This window comes from Myiozetetes cayanensis, unplaced genomic scaffold (assembly GCF_022539395.1).
Source record: "Myiozetetes cayanensis isolate MyiCay16 unplaced genomic scaffold, myiCay2020 scf5-8, whole genome shotgun sequence".
NCBI lineage: Eukaryota > Metazoa > Chordata > Aves > Passeriformes > Tyrannidae > Myiozetetes > Myiozetetes cayanensis.
This window is the reverse complement of record NW_026087742.1, coordinates 90,898,846-90,917,609: the sequence shown is the minus strand read 5'-3', so window position 1 is coordinate 90,917,609 and position 18,764 is coordinate 90,898,846. Positions and strand designations below refer to the sequence as shown.

Below are 18,764 nucleotides of genomic sequence, written 5' to 3'. Positions count from 1 at the left end.
AGCTCCATCACGTGTACCCTGATTACTAGCTCATGTGAAACCATGGGCTGTGGTTGGCTGGACATGTTTTGATTAGTGGTCTGGTGTGCATTAACAGATTGTTTAGCCAGCAGGCAAAACAGATCACACATTAAGGCTGCACCATAATGTCCACTTAAGTTACATGAGCTTGTTGGAACGATATCCCTGTAACCGCTTGGAACTTACTGTCTTTGCAACATCTGCTCTTACCTGGGCTTTTGTTGAAAATGACTGCTGGGCTCAAAAGTAAGTAGAGATGGGTAGAAATCGACAAAATCCTGCAATCTTGTATTGGAAGAGAAGGTCCAAGTACTGCACTTCCAAAATTTTATATTCTAAAATTGACATTAAATAATAACCTTTGTGTTGTACATAATTTCTAGGTTGAGAAGGTCTGGAAAGTTTGGCCACTTAGACTGAGAAACAAGTTTGTAAGCTTGACATTTGGAACAGATCCAAAAATGAATTTCCAGGGATTTAAGTTGAAGAAGATTATGTGGTCAGAACAGATGGGAGATGTTTCTTCAAGGCAGTTTAAGTGACCCTCCAGTTTCTTGTGCAGCTGTGATTAAATGTTACTCATCTGGATAATGTTCATGTTGACTGGGTCTCTTTTGCATGCTTTTTTCTGTATTTCCTAAAAAAGTTGAATATTGGAGGAACTGAGGAAGCAGACAGATTCTAATCTGGCAGGAAAGATAGTTTCCATCTGCACTTCTCTGTGACTGATGATAGACCCTGTTCTCTTCTGCTCTGGCCTGTAAATGCATAGGAAAGAAATGTTAGGTTTTTAGAATAGTCTGTTTCAGTGAACTGCCTAACCACTTCAGGGCTGACCAAAAGTTAAAGCATATTGTTAAGGGAATTGTCCAAATGCCTCTTGAACGCTGTCTGTCTGGGGGCTCTTTAATCAGCTCTTAATTAATCAGCTCTTTCGGAAGCCTGTTCCAGGGTTTGACCATCCTCTCAGTAAAGAAACAGTTCCTAGGCTTCCTTGATGCAGCTTTTGAACCATTCCCATGCATCCTGTCACTGAATCCCAAGGAGATGAGCTCAGCACGTCCCTCTCCACTTCCCCTACTCAGGAAGCTGTAGACAGCAATGAGGTTGCCCCGCAGCCTGCTTTTCTCCAAGCTAGACAAACTGTTCTCACCTGCTCCTCATAGGGCATTCCTTCCAGCCTTTCCACCAACTTTCTAGCCCTCCTCTGGATACATTCAAGTATTTTCACATCCTTCTTAAATTGTAGGGCCCAGAACTGCACACAGAACTCTGGATGAGGCTGCACCACCACTGAATACAGTGGGATAATCACCTGTCCTGAGTGACTGGTGATGCTGTGTTTGATGGACCCCAGGATAGGATTTGCCCTCTGGGTTGCCAGGGCTCCCTGCTGACTCACACTGAGCTTGCTGTCCATCAGCACCCCCAGACACCTTTCTGCAGGGTTGCTCTCCAACCATTCCACTCCCGATTTATTCTTGCGCCTGGCCTTACTTCATCCTAGATGCAGAATCCAGCATTGTTAAATATCCCAATAATCATTACCAGTGTATCTAGATCCCTCTGCAAGGTGTCTTGTCCCTCAAGAGAGTCAACAGCACCTCCCAGCCTGGTATCATCAGCAAACTCGCTAGTGGTGCATGCAGCTCCTGCGTTGAGATTCTTGATTGAGATAGATAGATATATATATATCTGTAACAGAACTGTCCCTTCAACTGAACTCTGAGGATACACCACTGGTGACCAGTTGCCAGCCAGATGTATCCCCATTTTTCTGCTGTGATGAGCAAGACAACCGCCTTTCCTGCTGTTTTTTCCCTTCTCTCTGAAGCAGAAAGGGCTAGTAGTTCTGCTGGACTGAGGTGGATGTGTGCAGTCTATTGGGTGGTGAGCAGAACAGCAACTACAGTCTAGCAGAAAGATTATACCAATAGACCAATAAAATAACTAGCAAGAAGTAACTTCTAGAGTGCAAGCCTTGGGAATTTAATTGCACATGCATAAAGCATAACCTGTTCATTTTCATCCAGCCAGCAAGCTTACCTAGATGAGTGCACATGTGCATTTAATGTGACCAGCACTATCCAACCAAATTATCATCTAGTATCAACCAGGTGATGGGAAAAATGTTTAAACCCTAAGATTGCTGTAGGAACTTGAGATGTCATATGACAGCAAGTGAACTACCTATGGAAACATAATGAGAAACAATTTGTTTTGTAGTGGAATTATAATTGGTATTATAAGTAGACTGCTGTGCACTGATTTATTTATTTTAATTTTTTTAAAGTCTATTGTACAGGTGGAGACGTTAGGAGAGTTTGGTGTGTTCTTCACCCTCTTTCTAGTTGGTCTGGAATTTTCTCCTGAAAGATTAAGAAAGGTATTTTTGCATAATACCTCTACATTAAAGTATTTAATTGCTAATGTTCCAGTTATCAGTTATATTTAATATTTTATACTCTCCCTATAATATATTGGTGCAACTTTGTACATTTTTGAAAAAGACAAATATGACATTTGCTTCTGCACTTTACCTCATTGGGAAGAACAGAATGCATTATTTATTCAGTGTCTCAAAAAGCTTACATTTGCTATTCCTCTTGGTTTTAGTAAAACAGTTTAATTACTAATCTCTCACAATTTGTGACAATCCATCTCTGCTTAATTGTAACATGCAGTTGTTATTACAGAGTGTCCAGTGATGTTTGCCAGTCCTGTTATAAAAAATCAAACCATTTAAGTACTGCATACTAAATTGATGATACATGCTCTACTAGCTAATAATGTGATTCAGCAAGTATGTTAGCACAATCTGTGGCCATCAGGATTCAGCAAAAAGCTACAAGGTTTTTTTGGTCTTAATTTTAAAAAAAAGTTATCTCATAAACCAGCTAGAAGTTTAACAGTGGGAAATACTACTGCAGAATATGTGCAGACTGTATGTAAAGGACTGCATGGTGTGATTTCTTTCTAAACTGATGGTTGTGAGTTCATGATACCATAAAAGCTTTAATTGAAATGTGTTGAAATTTATGACCATTCAGCTTAATCTGCTATTTCTAGTCCATCTAAAGTCAAAGATAAAAACTAGTAATTCAGGAGTTCCTAAACTGTAGCAGGTAAATTGCTGCTTCAGAACTGTGTGTGTGCACAAGTTTGGAACAGGTCGCTGGTATTGGTAACTGCCTTTGCCACTCCCGTTTTTTCCCCATCCTAGAATCACATCAAATAACTGGTCTTCCACTTGATAATTTTTAATATATTTTAACCCATACTGGAGCTTTGGCCCCTAATTTGTCCATGAGCTCTGGAAAATTTACCTAATTTCTGGTAATGAGGCTTCTGGCATAGAATATCTACTAGGCATAATAACTTCAGGGTTTTGGGTTGTATAGGGTGATAGCTTGTTAGTTCTGTGGCCCAGCATGACAGCCTCAAATAACACATTTTTAACTGCTTTTTTGTGATGAAAATCATTGTAACTTAGCGGTGAGAAGAAAAGTGTCATCAGCCTTTATCACAAAAACATGTTTTGTCCCCAGGTATGGAAAATATCTTTGCAAGGACCTTGCTACATGACAGTTCTGATGATTGCCTTTGGTTTACTATGGGGGCACTTGCTCCAAATTAGACCAACACAGAGCGTCTTCATTTCCACTTGTTTATCTTTATCAAGCACACCACTGGTGTCAAGATTCCTTGCAGGTAGTGTTCGAGGAGATAAAGAAGGTATGTGTTACTTTAAATATGGGCTACTGTAGTATCTACAATAAAATTTGAAAGAAGTTCACTTTGTAATATTATGAGAGAGACTAATTAAAAAACCAAAACAAAAGCCACTCTTAAGTCTGGTTTACAAGGGATCATCCTTGTTTAACAGTGGCCAGTGTTGCGGATATTCTCATTAGGAAGTGTTCTTGCTTTTTACATAGCCAGTCATCTTTGGAGAAAGACAATGTAGCCCAACCAGTGCTCTCCATGTTAAGAACTGACTTTACTGAGGGTCTGTAATCCTTGAGTTTTTTAAGAGGTTACCAGGTTAGACCATTGCTACCAGTTTGTCATCAGGCCAGAAAGGCTAATTTAAGTAATTCACATCCTTCTTCAACAAACAGAGACCAGTTCAGGTGGTCTTTCATAGCTAACAGCTCTTCAAATAACTACCTTCAAGGGTCACATTGCTATCTTCTCAAGTACTTCTACATGTTTCCTTTCAAAAGTTTTGACATCCTGCTTTCTTCCATTTAAACCTCCTTCATGTGAACTGCATTAAAGCATTCTCCACCCTATGGAAGACTCACTCTAATGCCAGAATTCAAAGTGTTTATATTTTACACATGCTGACTCTTACATGTCTGTTATTCTAAAAACTGTATGCTCTCAGTAAGGAGTTTCACTAAATGCATAACTAGTACTTAACTGCTAAGCAAAGTCTATGTTTTTATTGTGTAACAGAAGTCTCATGAATATTTTATTTGTATTTTAATGTCTTATATATATTTTAATTTGCCTACTAGTGGGGGAAAAAACCCAGACTGCTTTGAATGGCCTTCACCCCATTAAGAGCTATACTTGGCTTCCATTTGATTAAGCCTTCTCTAGATTTCTGAGCATTGCAAGCATTCATAGCTTCTAATGACTGTTTCCCTGACTGCTTTGCTGGTGTACAGGGGATATTGACTACAGCAGCGTACTGCTTGGCATGTTGGTGATGCAGGATGTGCAGCTTGGTTTATTTATAGCTGTCATGCCTACACTTATTCAAGCAGGAGTGAGCACACATTCCAGGTAAAAAAAAAATAAATTATTGTATGGATCTTCCCCTCCCCACCCTTTGCAATCAGTACGTAGATTGCCAATACGAATATTGAGAGCACTAAGGTTAATGTCAGTTCTGTGAAAAATAGACACTCCGTTCTTTTGAGTTTCCTTTACTGTTTCTACTTGTCATGTTGTATGAAAATATTCTTTTTCCTCTAGCAGCCTTAGTCCTGTGTGGTAATCATAATTTGTAGTGAAAAGTTTGTTATTGTAAAAAAAAAAAAAAAAGTTACTTTATTCCCTCGGGGCATGTTTTTGTCCTGTGTGATAGCATTATTGAGTCTAATGGCTTACCTTGGAGATCAGTCAACAAAAATCTTTTTGAGTCAACGTGGAAGTAAATTCTAGGCTGTAAAAGAGGTTACTGGGCACTCAGCAGATTTAGTCTTAATCTTGTTTGCAAATGTATTTAAATATCTTCCTGTAGCTACTCAGTTTTGAACATTTACGAAATTAGATCTTTTCATTTAAGGGGAACTGGTTGGGAAGTATGAGAGCACTTGAAAGAAACTTTTTGTTTGTTCTTCTCTTCCAGCATTTTCAAGGAAATACTAAGAATACTGATACTGATTGGCCAAATTCTCTTTTCTTTGGCTGCTGTTTTTCTTCTATGTCTTGTTATAAAGACTTATCTCATAGGACCGTATTATCGCAAGTTGCATGCAGAAAGCAAAGGGAATAAAGAAATCCTCATTCTAGGAATAACTGCATTCACCTTCCTTATGTTAACGGTAATCTTTTAAATTAATCTTTTCTATTAATAAAACATTTTTATACATTTGGTAGCTTACTGTATCACTATCACAAAAGCCATTGCGCTTACTGTTACTGCATATACATGTACCTCTGTAATTAATTATTTGGGTTTAAAATGTTTTAAAACAACCCTCAAATGCACAAATGATTCATGCATTCCAGCACAGATGAGTAAGAAGAGATAAAATTTGAATGTCAATTTGCTGAACTTCTGCTGTTAGCTTTTAGTACAGCCAGTTTAGGAATAATGATCCAAGTTTTAATTTTGGGCTACTTCATGCATTTGAAAATAATTTAGGATGGCTTCTGAGATACTGATAATGCCTGATTGTGACATTTGCTCACAAATTTCTTAATAACAAATTCTCAACATGGTTTTTATTATAAAATAATTTTCTTTTTGTGTGGGATACACAGTTTGGGATGAAGTTAAGAAAGTAGAGAAATGCCTTAAGGATTATAGATTTTAATAACCCTCTTGGGTTTGGTTCATTTACCCCGAATTTTCCGTCTGTTTATTTCTCTCTCATGTTTCAGCCCTCTGAAAAACTATACTGCTGGAGAACAGAATGTGACAGTTGCTGATAATGTTGTGGGTTTGAAACTCCATTATCCTGAATGTACAGATTATGTCCTCTGAGAATAATTAAGCCAAAAAATTCCTATGCCTGTACCTTTTTTCTAGGGGTGTTAGCTTAGTTACTGCAGTTCAACAGGGAAAGCTGACCTCCTTCAGAAAGGTCAAAAAGAAGGTAGTGAGAGCATAGCTTTACAGTTGTTGACTTCTGCTGTGCAGGTTAAAAATGCCATTGCTCTAAACAGCTATTCATATTCCAAGTGTGTCATCTAATAAGAGAAGGAACAAAACTAGTTTTTACTTTTTACTTTCTAACAAGCAGACATTACATTCATAGAACAACTTCAGTAAAAAACAGCAACCAAACCACAAAAGTTGCATAAAATATGATGGTATCCAGAAGCAGTTCTACTTTCATTAAGAACATGACCTACATAGTCTGGTGATTGAATTGGGTGTATTGTACCAAAATTGCCTGTCAAATGAACAAGGAGCTTGTCTATATGACTTTACATAACACATGTGGGTACACAAACATGGGGAGAGAATATGTTTCAGTGTGTTGGATTTATACTGCAAAACCAAAATGCTTCTTCAGCATTTTCAAAAATTTTCCTGTTAGAGTTGATAAATAATGTATCAAAGGGAACAGTTCAAAGGATACTTCAGGTAACCTCAGTAAACCAGTTGAGATGCTTGATATTCACTGACACAGTTACATTCATTATAGTAATGCTACAAGCTGTGGTTTAAACACATGGAAAAAATATTTGGCTGTCTAGTTGAACAGATCAACAAACAAATCTTCTGGAAAACAAATCTTTTTATTTGTATAGGTGCCCCTACTATGTCAGGAATAAAAACATAGGATGGGGGATGGCAATCTAATTTGTTGCATGTCTCTGGAAAGGATAAATTAAAGTTTTTGGGTGCCAGGAAGTAAAACAATTAAACTCTAGTGGTTCCTGCAGAGATCTTTTTCCTGGGAAAACTAAGCCTAAATATTAAAGGAGTTGGTATAATTAGTCTGCAAACACAGAATTTTCTCTGCTGATGTAATTTTAAAAAAGCTTTTGAATTTGTAGAAGAGAAATAAGAGAGTGCCTTTTTTTTGTGGCCTTGACCAAAGACAGCTTCATTTAGAAAATCTGAGAGATGACTGTAAATAACATATTTTAACTGACTGTCTAACATGCAGGTTACTCTGCAGGCCAGATGCTTTACAATACATGACAAAGAGGGTAGGAATGATACATTATTCCTGCTTCATGCATACAGTTACTTATTATGTGCCTCAGTGTTGACTGGAATTCTGGAGCCATCTAATTTTATTCTGTATTTGGATTAATCTGTAACACTGGCACATGTAATGCACATTATATATACACCTTTTATTTTACTTGTTTCCTCTGTTTGAAAAATCTCCCATGACTAATTAAACAAGAATTGTCATTTCTCTACCAATAAGGGCAAATTCTGTATGGGAAAACAAGAGGGAATATAGGACAGAAGAGGTTCCTATACTACAGTGTGAGTAAGCAATTTTGATGTAAAGATTATCCTGTCGATTGAGGAGCTTCCTATAGGGTAGTGGCTTTTGAGCATTTCTGAACTGCTTGGCTCACTTGGATAACATTGCAACTCATTACATCCAAAACAGGGTCTTAAATACATCTCTTGGCAAACTAAATTAAAGCAGTGCATCTCAAATATGAGATATTTTACGAAGACTTGGAGCTTAAGATACCTCTTTATATTCCCAGTGTTCTCAGAAATAATTGGAATTCCCCTCCCTTTTGTCTCTCAACTAGTTAGGCAGATCAGGTGTGGGGGGAGTTTCAAGTGCCAGTCCTATAAAAGTATAACTGAGAGACACAGTTGTCCATCTTTGGATCGTGTACCTTGCCATCAGTAACAAAAGTTTAGTAGATCATTATTACACTTCCAGCATCTCCTTTTGAAGCTTTTGAGTTGTGCAGATGTGGTTGGTGGTTTGTTTTAACTGGGAAACTGTTCTGAATTGCAACATGAAGAGTAAATCTTGCTTATGGTTTCAAATATGACCATTCAGGATCCATGGCTCGACTTGTACTTTTAGGTTGAGGTATTTACCACAATGAGCTGAAGAATATGTCAGCCAGAGCAGTCACTGGTGTAATGTTCCTTTCTCATGTTCTCTATGCACAGAAACATTACAATGAAAATTGTGCAAATGGAGGGAAATTGCTTTATGTACCAAAAAGACAAAAAGAAAATATAGCTATGTTATTACAGTACTTTATGTATGAAAATGTACTTTTTTTTTCCTGCAGTGTCTTAGGAATATCATTATTAATATTGGGAATATAATTCCTTGCTTGCCTGGAGTACTTCTCAATGGCTCACAACCTGCTTATCAACTCTTTTCTATCAATTAGAAGGAGAAGATTAAGGAAGAACTTTAATCTCAAATATTCTAGTTAATTATTTCACAAAATATAATTGAGGTGGAGTTTTTTCAGGGTTCACTAAAAATTGTTTCCATTTCCATTACAGCTTTACTTTCTTAAAATGCAAGCTTAGAATTCACCTCTTTACTCTTGAGCAGGTTTAAGTTACTAAAGCCTGAAATTCTAATACCTTTATTTTTATCAAGATTTTCTTAAATTTTACTGGCTTACCATATTCATTAAGGTTCTATGATGATTATAAAGAGTAGCAATAAGATAGACACTCTTAGAGCATATGAGCAAAACAACTGCTGAACAGATGGTCGAGATTCAACTGGAACATGTTATAACAGTAATGTTTATTTCTTTATTTATTGCTGTGATAGAACATTTGAACATAAAAATCTAATATTTTAGTGAAAGCAAAGCAATCCTTTCTGAATTAGAGTAAAATGGGACCTTGGAAAACAACTGAAAACTTAAGTTTTACTGGGGAGAAAACGTGGAAATTCACAAAACTTTTCATGTAATTTTGACTGAAAAAGCTTTCTGTAATGTAAGTGTTGAGAAAAGGACAGTGCAAAGCACAGAGATTAGCAATCATTAGAGCCCTGTTTGGTAAAAGGAAAACATTAAAAGTGATGCAAGCGCAGAGGGAATTCTAAATGCGAAATACTTTCCAAATTTTGCTTATGTAAGAAATTCTGCTGAGAATGCCTTTCTGCCAGTAAAACAAATCCTCTCAGTATGTCTGTGCATGTGTGCCCATACATTATACATGATAAACCCTGATGCTACAGTTTTAGCTGAGGAACTGTGTCTACTTACTGGTAATATATTACTGGTCAACTAGAGACCAAGATGGGAATTGTAAAAGGAGTCTCTGTATAAATCTACATATAAATCTGAAGAACAGACTGGGGGAGGGGAGATAGGGTTAAGAAAATTATGTAATTGTTGGTTCTTTTGTTGTGCTCTCATCCATTGCACACTTTTCAGTGTGTAGATTTTGTAGACCTGAAGCTGTGTAGTACCCAGAGACTAAACAAGTAGTAAAATTTGCCTATTTTTCTACCAGGCCTTTGAGCATGTACTTGATTTGCTACAGAGTGAAGGAATGTAATTCAGATTTTATGCTGTGGGAGCAAACTCCCAGATAGACATACGGTTTGCTCCAGTTATGTCTGATGCTTTCTGAAGAAACATGTTTCTTCCATAGAATCATAGAATCAGCTGGGCTGGAAAAGACCTCTGAGATCATCAAGTCCAACTCTCAAATTGTTCCTTGCTTGAAGACTGATTCTCATAACAGTGCACTGTCATGCAATTCTGGTACAAGAGATGCTAGATCTCTTCTTATATGGTAACATAATCACGTATATGGGAATACTTAAAATATTAGCTATGTGACTGAAAACAACTAATGTGTGATTGAGAACAACTTAAATATTTGCTGTTCATAACTGTTTCCTTTATTTTATTCATCTCTTGGTAATTTTAAAGCCTTTCATGTATATATTGCCTTCTTCTCTCCTGCAATTTCAAATTGTTGTGATGAGCACTGAAATTCCTTTTGTTTTAAAATGAGAATAACATCAAAATGTTATTTTGTTCATTTTGCCTGATCTGCAACTACTGATATTAGTTGACAGAACCAATTTTTTTCCTTAAATGTCTTGCAGTAAATTACAGACTGTTATAAAAAATGCAGTTACGTGATGATCCCTCAGACATTAACATTTCAAAATATAAAAGTATGGGGATTATTATTGGGTGTCACTTTATGCACAGCTTGGAGACTTGTTTATTGTGTCTTTTGCTCTCCTCCATTAATTTCAAGCCACTTGAGTTTTAGTTTCATAACTTACAACATAACACCATTCAAAATCCGATGAATATATAATCCATATTAATATATGGAGATATATATATATATATAAATCCATACATGTACTATAGCATATTGTTGCTTAATCTAAATTAGTATGAAAATAAGTCTTCTGGTTTAAATGTTCTATTAGTATTAATAGCATTGTACTTTCTCAGCAAGATGACCACCTACAGCAGCATGGTTTTAAAGTATTTATTTTAAAACATACTTATACCCACTAGAAGTGCTGTTCGCTTTTTTCTTTTAGCGTTCCAAGCACTGCCTTAAGCAATTGCTTTGGTTTTAGTTTAGCTTCTTTACATGTGTTTCATCTCTTCCTTCTAGTACTGCGTTAAAAAAGAATGAAACAGTCTGAATTCTTTCAAGCCGATATTGTGCTTCATTTCAGCAGTTTACTTCACACACTTAAAGGAACCCCTATTCAGTAAAGCACACAGACACATTAAAACCATTTACGGTAATAAAATGTAATTTATGCCTGAGACTTCTTCTAAATTGAGACTATTCTCCCAGATATAAGCTTTGATTTTCATTTTTCTCTCTTGTTTGACAGCTGGAAAATACGCTATTCTGACGGCTTTAGTTCCCAGTCGCAATGTATTATGTAATCCCAGCTCCAAAGCTGTTATAGTCTCTCCTGCAGGTGTGAAATCAGATGGTGTCCTTAAGAGTAACACAAAGTAGTACAGTGTAGATTAAGAAATTTCTTTTTATTTTCGTGAGGAAGGAGGTAACATGGAGGGGGAAACAGATTTTGTGAGTCTTCTGTGTAAATACACTACTAGAGAACATTGAAATAAATAGACTGAATTCTACTTCTTGTTGAACTTGCATAAAGACACAGTAATTTCCTACATTCAGTATAATGTCCAGGTTTATAATTTCACTGTGAAATGGTATATAAAGTTACTCAGTCACTCAGCAAAAGATTCTCTGTTATTCCTTGACAGATCACAGAGCTGTTGGATGTTTCAATGGAGCTGGGATGCTTCTTAGCCGGAGCTCTGATCTCTTCTCAGGGTCACATGGTTACTGAGGAGATTATGTGCTGTATTGAACCAATACGTGACTTTCTTGCCATCATTTTCTTTGCATCTATAGGTAACTTCCAAGAAAACTTACTTTAAAATATTTAATAATATCTATAATGTTAAATAATATTATCTCTATAATATGTAAAACATATACAATATAAAATATAACATATATAAGACATACAAACATAGCTTACAAATGGGAGGGAGGAGGAAAAATGGTGTCTACAATGTGAGGGGAGGAGATAGATTTTCTTTTGTTGAAATACTAAACTGTTAACTGGCCACAATATTGGCTTGCCTTGTTACTACTTTTAAATGTAACATTCGGTTTCAGAAATCATTTCCATGTTGTACTCTTAAGTCGTGTTTTAATGTCAATTGTTAATTCTGAATTCATACTACTTAAAATGTGTAACTGAAAAATTTAAGGGAAGAAGGTCTTGGTTTGGGTGTTGCTTTTTTTGAATGTTCTTCTGTCTTCCCAGCAGCTGTATTTGTAATTTATACTAAAATTGTATTACTGTTTTGAGTCAATTAGTAGAGTAGTTTTCAGGTTCTTGTGGCTTGGTTTCCTCTAGAAGCAGGATATGATGATGGAAACAAATCCTTTTTATAGCTTCTTGTTGCTTTAGTTAGGAAGATATGACCTGTGTTCTCAATACGGGGAAAATAATTGAACAGATGTATCTCAGAGACTACCTGAAAGCCAACTGAAATGCAGCATTGGTGCCTATAACCAGGAGAGTAACTCATTGTGCTTGTTACCCAAAACAGGTTAACTCTTGAAAGTATTTACAGTCAATCAGTAGCTTCATTTTGAACTGCTACATTCCTAGCTGTCCATACATGCCCCAGTATGCTTTCTCTAAAGGAAACTGGAACACGTTACTGAAGTGCTCAAGTGTGGTGAATGAGGAGACAGGTCTTGTGAAATCACTTCCATCTCCCTGTGGATTATATAGGAGATGCATGTCCTATGTTGGGGGTATTGCACACTCTAAGATAGGTGGGTTGGATGTGGCCCATTGCACAAATCCAACCTCCTCCAACCCATGCTTACTCAGAAATTCATGGGGATTGGTTTTAGTTTTGTTTTTTTTCCAAGACCACCCTTGAGTTTTTTTCTGGTTTTATTTTAAGTTTTCTATTGTTCTTTTTCTCTCCATATATTTATTCAGATAACAGTTAAGTCCCATCATCAGCATAATTTTAATGCAGTTCCTTATATACCTGTTTGGTAGTCACTGTTTCATAACAGAAACTAAAACTCTTGGTGTCTAGCAAAATAAAAAGGAAATAGTTATACTTGCCAGTCTTAATGTTTGTGAGTATTTTTGGTTTTGTTTCTACCCAGCCCATGATAATAGCTTCTGATGATCAGTCGGATTACTTAGTAATAGATATGTTTATTTGAATAACTTATTTTTAAGAATGGGAGGAAAGTGGTGAGCTTTGGTAAAACTCTTGGGCCCATATAACTGCCAAAGTTGGATGAGTAATTGCTAAATGCTCACAGATGTAAGTTGTTTATGTGTTTCACTGAAGATGGTGATGAGTGGATAGTGTTTTCAGGGATACAAAGCATGACAAGTAATTATAAGCCCTAAGTTAATTTTACAAGGGACTGAAAAAAAAAATACTGCCCTACACTCTTGTGGCTGCATAAATTAGGACTAGAGATAAGACTTTGTTAACAGAGTACAGAAAATAGAAAGACCTTTGTTGGCACGCTAGCAGCACTCCATATAGCCTACATTGTACTCTTAAGAAAATTATTTAGTTATTCTGTTACAGAATTAAAAAAAAAAAACCTTTTTAACTGTTGTTACCATTTTAACTACAAGAAGGGAAAGAAAATTTCCTAACAAGTCTGTATGATTTTACAGAAAATGGGTGTTATTCCTGCCTTAGAAGAAAATCAGCTGAAAAAAATCAGAAAAACAAGCAGTGTTATAGGCTTCTGACAAAATGTGTCAATGCTTCCTTGTTAAAAAAAAATCAACCAAACAAAAAAAGAAAATGCAAAACCCTAAAAAAACCCCAAAGAAAATCCCCTTCCTCTCCCCCCAAAAATTAGCCTGCCCTTTCCCCTTCTATTTACTTTTAAATTTTGTTCTGAACAGGAAATTCTGTGGAGTGGCAAGGAGGTAGGTTTTAAAAAGAGTGATGTGATGTTGCAAAGAAAACCTGAGTAGAATAAAAAGTATTCCTTAAACTTTTTTCTTAATGACTTTCTTTTTAAGGACTTCTTGCTTGCTCTCTACTTACACAGGCACATGTGCAAATGATATGTATCTATAAAAATATAGAGATTTACTATATGAAATTATAGTTTATATAGGAAAGATTCTTCTCCCCTGGCTAAAGAGCAGGTTTGGTGTTATATGCAGCAAGCATCTTGTTACAGAGAGTAGAAACACTTGAGATCCTGAGGTGGGGTGGTACACCACTGCAGTAATATAATTTTTGGTCCTTCTAGAATAAAGACACAAATAAAAAATTTTAACTTAATTGAATAATGACTGTAAAGATGTCATTTGGAAAACGTAATTCCTATTTTGCTTATTTAAATGCCTGGTTTTCTGTCCTCACTACAGAAATCCTTTTGGTGCCTAAAAGCTGAGATGAGCAGTACTTGTTCACATACTATCTATAGCAGTGGACCTGCTCTTAGCTTGACCTGTGTAATGGCACTGCTCTCAAATTTGCGCTTGGGTGCATTTGTGGGAATAACACACCTTTGCAGTTAGGCATTAACAGCTGCACTTGGAGTTACTCTCTATCTGTACATTCGTTTAGGCCTCTGTGTGTTCTTCAAGGTTTCTGGCTCTCTAACCTCTGCTGAGCTTAGAAAGTTCCTCTTCGTCTCTGTCCTCACTGATAGTTTTGAGATAAAATTTGGACCAATCCCTTAGAGACATATCTTGAGAACTTTCTTTCTCGTTTCTGTTTAGGTACCTAGTACTCAGATCTTTCCCCCTGCATAATTTGATTTTGTTCTGATAGCTTTTTAGAAGAGTAGAATGTTTGACTTTTTATTAAAAGCTCCAACATCCCGATTTTTTTGTTAGTCTACAACGCATATGGAGTTTGAAATTTGGCATCAGGACCCTCTCTGCCACTGATGAGGAGGCAGATTACTTCCAGTGGCTGACAGAAGTTGTGCATTCCCAGCGTGCTGTGCAGATGTACTCACTCAGCAGGCTCCATGTTTCCCTTCTGGGTAAATCTTGTGGTCAGTGTTGGACCCTGAATGCAAGGTGCTGAAAACTCTTTTAACAGCATGGTCTTTTTCTTTAGAAGATGGGTGATGCTGCCACTGTCAGCACCACCACTCTCCAGAACAGATATGCACACAAGTATTCTCTGATAAGCCTCTTAACATTTCTGTTGAATTTGAGGAAAATCAAAGGAAGATCCCAACTGGAATTCATTAGGTTGCATTTTGTTTTCCTTGTCCATCCAGCTCTACTTCTTTGTTTTCCTGCATGGAACACAATAAAACTTGGATGTTTCAGGCTCTCAGAACTGACTTTAGAATGAAAAGGACTTTTCCCCTTTGCAGAAAGACAAAGAATGTTGGCTTTCCCCTCTGCTACTTAATGACCTAGCCAGAGCTGCAGCATTTATTGCATTTGCTAGCTATGATCTTAGGTTCATTAGGACTCCTAGTAGATAACAGCATCCTGATGCATAGCTAACATGATTTTTCTGAGTGATGTCCTGTCTTGAGGACGTGTCAGAATTAATTCTACTGGCTCCAGTTTGACCCACAGAGTTCTGGTTTTTCTAATAACGTTCACCATCAAGGATCTCGAAGATTCCTTTTCTAGATGTTGGATCTACCAGGATGTGGTCAAGACATTTGGATGTTCACGTGCTGTTTGGCAGCCATCCAGCAGACTGGTAGAATCTGTTTAATCAGAGAAGGAGGGAGTTTACTTGTGAAGGAAAAAAATACTTATAAAAAGGATGTGCAAAATCTTGCCTGTAATTTCCACAGAAGAACACATACCAGCTTACAGGAGTGAACTGTACTTTTTGGCCTGACATTGATGCAAGATCACCCCAAGGCCTCTGTTTCAGCTATTTCAGAACACTGCTTAGAATTAAAGTCCAGATGCTTATGATCAACTCTGTAAAGGTGTACCTGAGTGTTATCCTAGCCATTGACTACTGGCCAGTGTGCCATGTGCTACCTGATAACACTGCTGAAGTTTTTGAATTATTTGAAGCATTTCTTCCATTTTAGAAAGTGGGTCCAAAGTGCCTTTTGAACCTTAGTCACAAAATCTGGTCAAAACCATTGTGATAAATGCTAATATTCATGCACCTTCTGCCTGTAAAATTAGTCTTTCTGATGACATTTGTGTTGTCAGGAAGGCTTCATGTGCTTGTATAGGAGTCTCATGTGAGTTCTGGCCTTATCCAAGGTTTTCATCTGGGACTGGGGCAAACGCCTGTAATGACCATAAAAATCCCCTATGATGGGATCTATTTCCTACCAAAAAAAAAAAAAAAAGAGTCTGTTTGCTGGGATGATGATTTGTCTGCTCAGAATAGTGTATTCAACAGGTTTAGACTTGCTTCACCTCACAGACACCTCCACAGTATTGGTATAGAAATCTGCTGTAGTTTGTGCCTCAGGTCTTTGGAATATGGCAATAATCTCCATGTTGGGCAGCAGTTCAAATGGACTTCAAACTGCTCCAGAAGTGAACAGCTAGTTCCATGAGGAGTGATGAGAGCACTAGGTTATATTTATAGCCTCCCTCAGAAGCCTTAGGTTCTAGATATGTCAGAGTTGGCCCTCTTATCAAACATGCCATTGCTATGGGCTATATTTCTCTAATTGCTTTTCATGTGTTTTCTGAGGTCGGCCTAAAGGTGAATGAGCAGTGTGCATGTGATACACAGTGAAAACAGAGAAACTGCTTGCCCCTCCTTGTGCATCTGTGCATACATGCGGGTTGGTTTTTTTTTTTGTGTGTGTGGTCATCTCTTTTTTTGCCATTTCTCTTCTTACTTGGATAGTCTTTTGCATTTGCACTTCAGTATTTATAAGGAAATTAAGAAATAAAATGGGGTGTGTACGTGCTGACTGTGTGGTACTCGTATAAAGATCTCTGATGTACTTGAAGAATATTTCCATCCGCAATGGAATGAGCATATGGACAAAACATTGTGAAGTTACTATAAGTAACTTTCTTGCACAGTCTGCAAGAGATGACAGCTCTTGTTTCTCTACCGTTCTGCCTCTGCAGTGCTACAGGGCAGAGAAAATTAGTGAAACCTTGTCTTGCATTAAAATAAGAAGTTAACAGCATTGATTTACGTGCCTTTTGCTTTAGAAAGCTAAATTTTTGTCCTTCACCAGAAATAATTGGGTTGGAGAACTGCCAACTCATATGGATTTATCAAGAACACCACCACTATTTTGCTTTCTGGTTTTAGAAGCTTTTGTGAAAAAGGAATGAGCTTCCAAAGATTCACAGTTACGTTTGCCTGCAGAATTTCCTCATACCCTCTGAGGAAAAAATGGACTTAGTCAGCTGCGAGTAAGATTATGGCTCAGTGACTCTAGGACTTCTCCAACAATACTTAGTTTTTATTGTTGTTGTTTAATATTAGCAAGATTTAGTTTTAAATTTATGGGTTCTTTGTGGTTCTTGTTATCTTGCTTCATATAATTACCAAATTAAACTTAAAAAAAAGGGGGGGCTGTGCAAAAAATCTCAAAAAGACACTGCACCCCCACAAAAAAACCCAACAATATCAGAGCAAGGGGTTTTTATGTAATTCCTTAATTGTTAAACCATGCTCAGGGGTTTATGGCTTTACCTGATTCCAGTCCAAGTGACTTTTCCAGTTCAGGTGACTTATATTGTTTGGAAGTGAGGGTCACGGAATCAAAAATAGTTTCAATTTCTGTTGTAGGTATAGTCTATGCAAGTACTGAATATCATGTTCCTCCCACAGTGATAGTCTGTTACCATATCATACAAAAAGGGTAAATGAGTAGAAAAACATTACAGTGACTGTGCAGAACAATGGAATTGTTTTCCTGCAGGATTTTTATAGCTTTCATTAGAGGTGAGTTTCAGTTCAGATTCTGTATTGTTGACTGATGTGGAAGGCAGAAAATTTTATAAACGAAAGTGCTCGTGCGTCACTCATATACAACTTAACTCAGCTGGGAATATGGCTTGTGCTAAACCCCTCCAAGGGAAAAATGGCTGGATAATGCAGGAAATGCTTTCATGATCAAGCAGGTAGTTAGGGCTTTAGTGATCAAGTAGTTGGTAGATATGTTAAGGCTGCTAAGGCTTTCTCTTTGGTTGGTTTTGAGAATACAGTCTTGTAATTATATATATTATTAACCCAGAAAATTACCATTATAAGATATTGGCCTCAAATTTTGAAATATTCTTTTCTTTCCTTCTAGGACTTCATGTTTTCCCCACATTTGTAATATATGAACTCACAGTTTTGCTATTCCTTACACTGTCTGTGGTCATAATGAAGGTAATTTATTTTACTCTATTTAGATTATTAAAGATTAAAAATATTTTAAAAAAATGTTTGTGCTTCCTGCCCTAAAGAAAATCTATGCAAGAACTGATAATCTGATATAACAAAGAGTATTACTGTAAATGTGTATTTGGAGGAATCCTACTGATTAGAATACAGTTTGATACAATATTCTTAGGGTATTTAAAAAAAAAAAGTACTGTATTATTAAAAGTAAGTTACACATGGGAAAGTATCTGTTTATCCTGCTTGGGATTTGTGACAGTTATCAAGTGTTTTTATTTTGGTAAACATAATACTACTTTTTACTGTTCAGTGTACCTTTGTCTCTTTTGACATTAATACAGAAGACACAATTAGTAGTCCATTATTTATGTTATGTCCAGAATTATGGTATTTGATGCTATATATTTTACAAAGTTTGTACTATTTTATTTATTGCATTTTTTTTTATTTAAACAAACCAAAACAAACTCACAAGAACCCAAAAAAACCTGTTTTTAAAGTTTGTCTTGGCAGTGCTTGTCCTTTCTCTGATTCTTCCAAAGACCAGCCAGTATATCAAGTGGATTGTCTCAGCAGGACTGGCACAAGTCAGTGAATTCTCTTTTGTTCTGGGAAGTAGAGCACGCAGAGCAGGGATCATATCTCGGGAGGTAAGGTGTTCTATATTATTAACTTCATTTTTTGCACCT

The 18,764-nt window shown here is 36.7% G+C and overlaps 1 protein-coding gene across 1 annotated transcript in view; it reads left to right on the top strand.

Moving 5' to 3' along the window:
• The window catches only part of TMCO3 (transmembrane and coiled-coil domains 3), a 32,156-nt gene that overhangs the window by 10,688 nt on the left and 2,704 nt on the right, over positions 1-18,764 (top strand). The window contains exons 5-11 of the mRNA XM_050333247.1: positions 2,315-2,407; positions 3,570-3,756; positions 4,698-4,815; positions 5,384-5,579; positions 11,452-11,602; positions 17,984-18,063; positions 18,576-18,725. Coding sequence (XP_050189204.1) covers positions 2,315-2,407; positions 3,570-3,756; positions 4,698-4,815; positions 5,384-5,579; positions 11,452-11,602; positions 17,984-18,063; positions 18,576-18,725 — 975 coding nt within the window. The remainder of the gene's footprint in view (positions 1-2,314; positions 2,408-3,569; positions 3,757-4,697; positions 4,816-5,383; positions 5,580-11,451; positions 11,603-17,983; positions 18,064-18,575; positions 18,726-18,764) is intronic.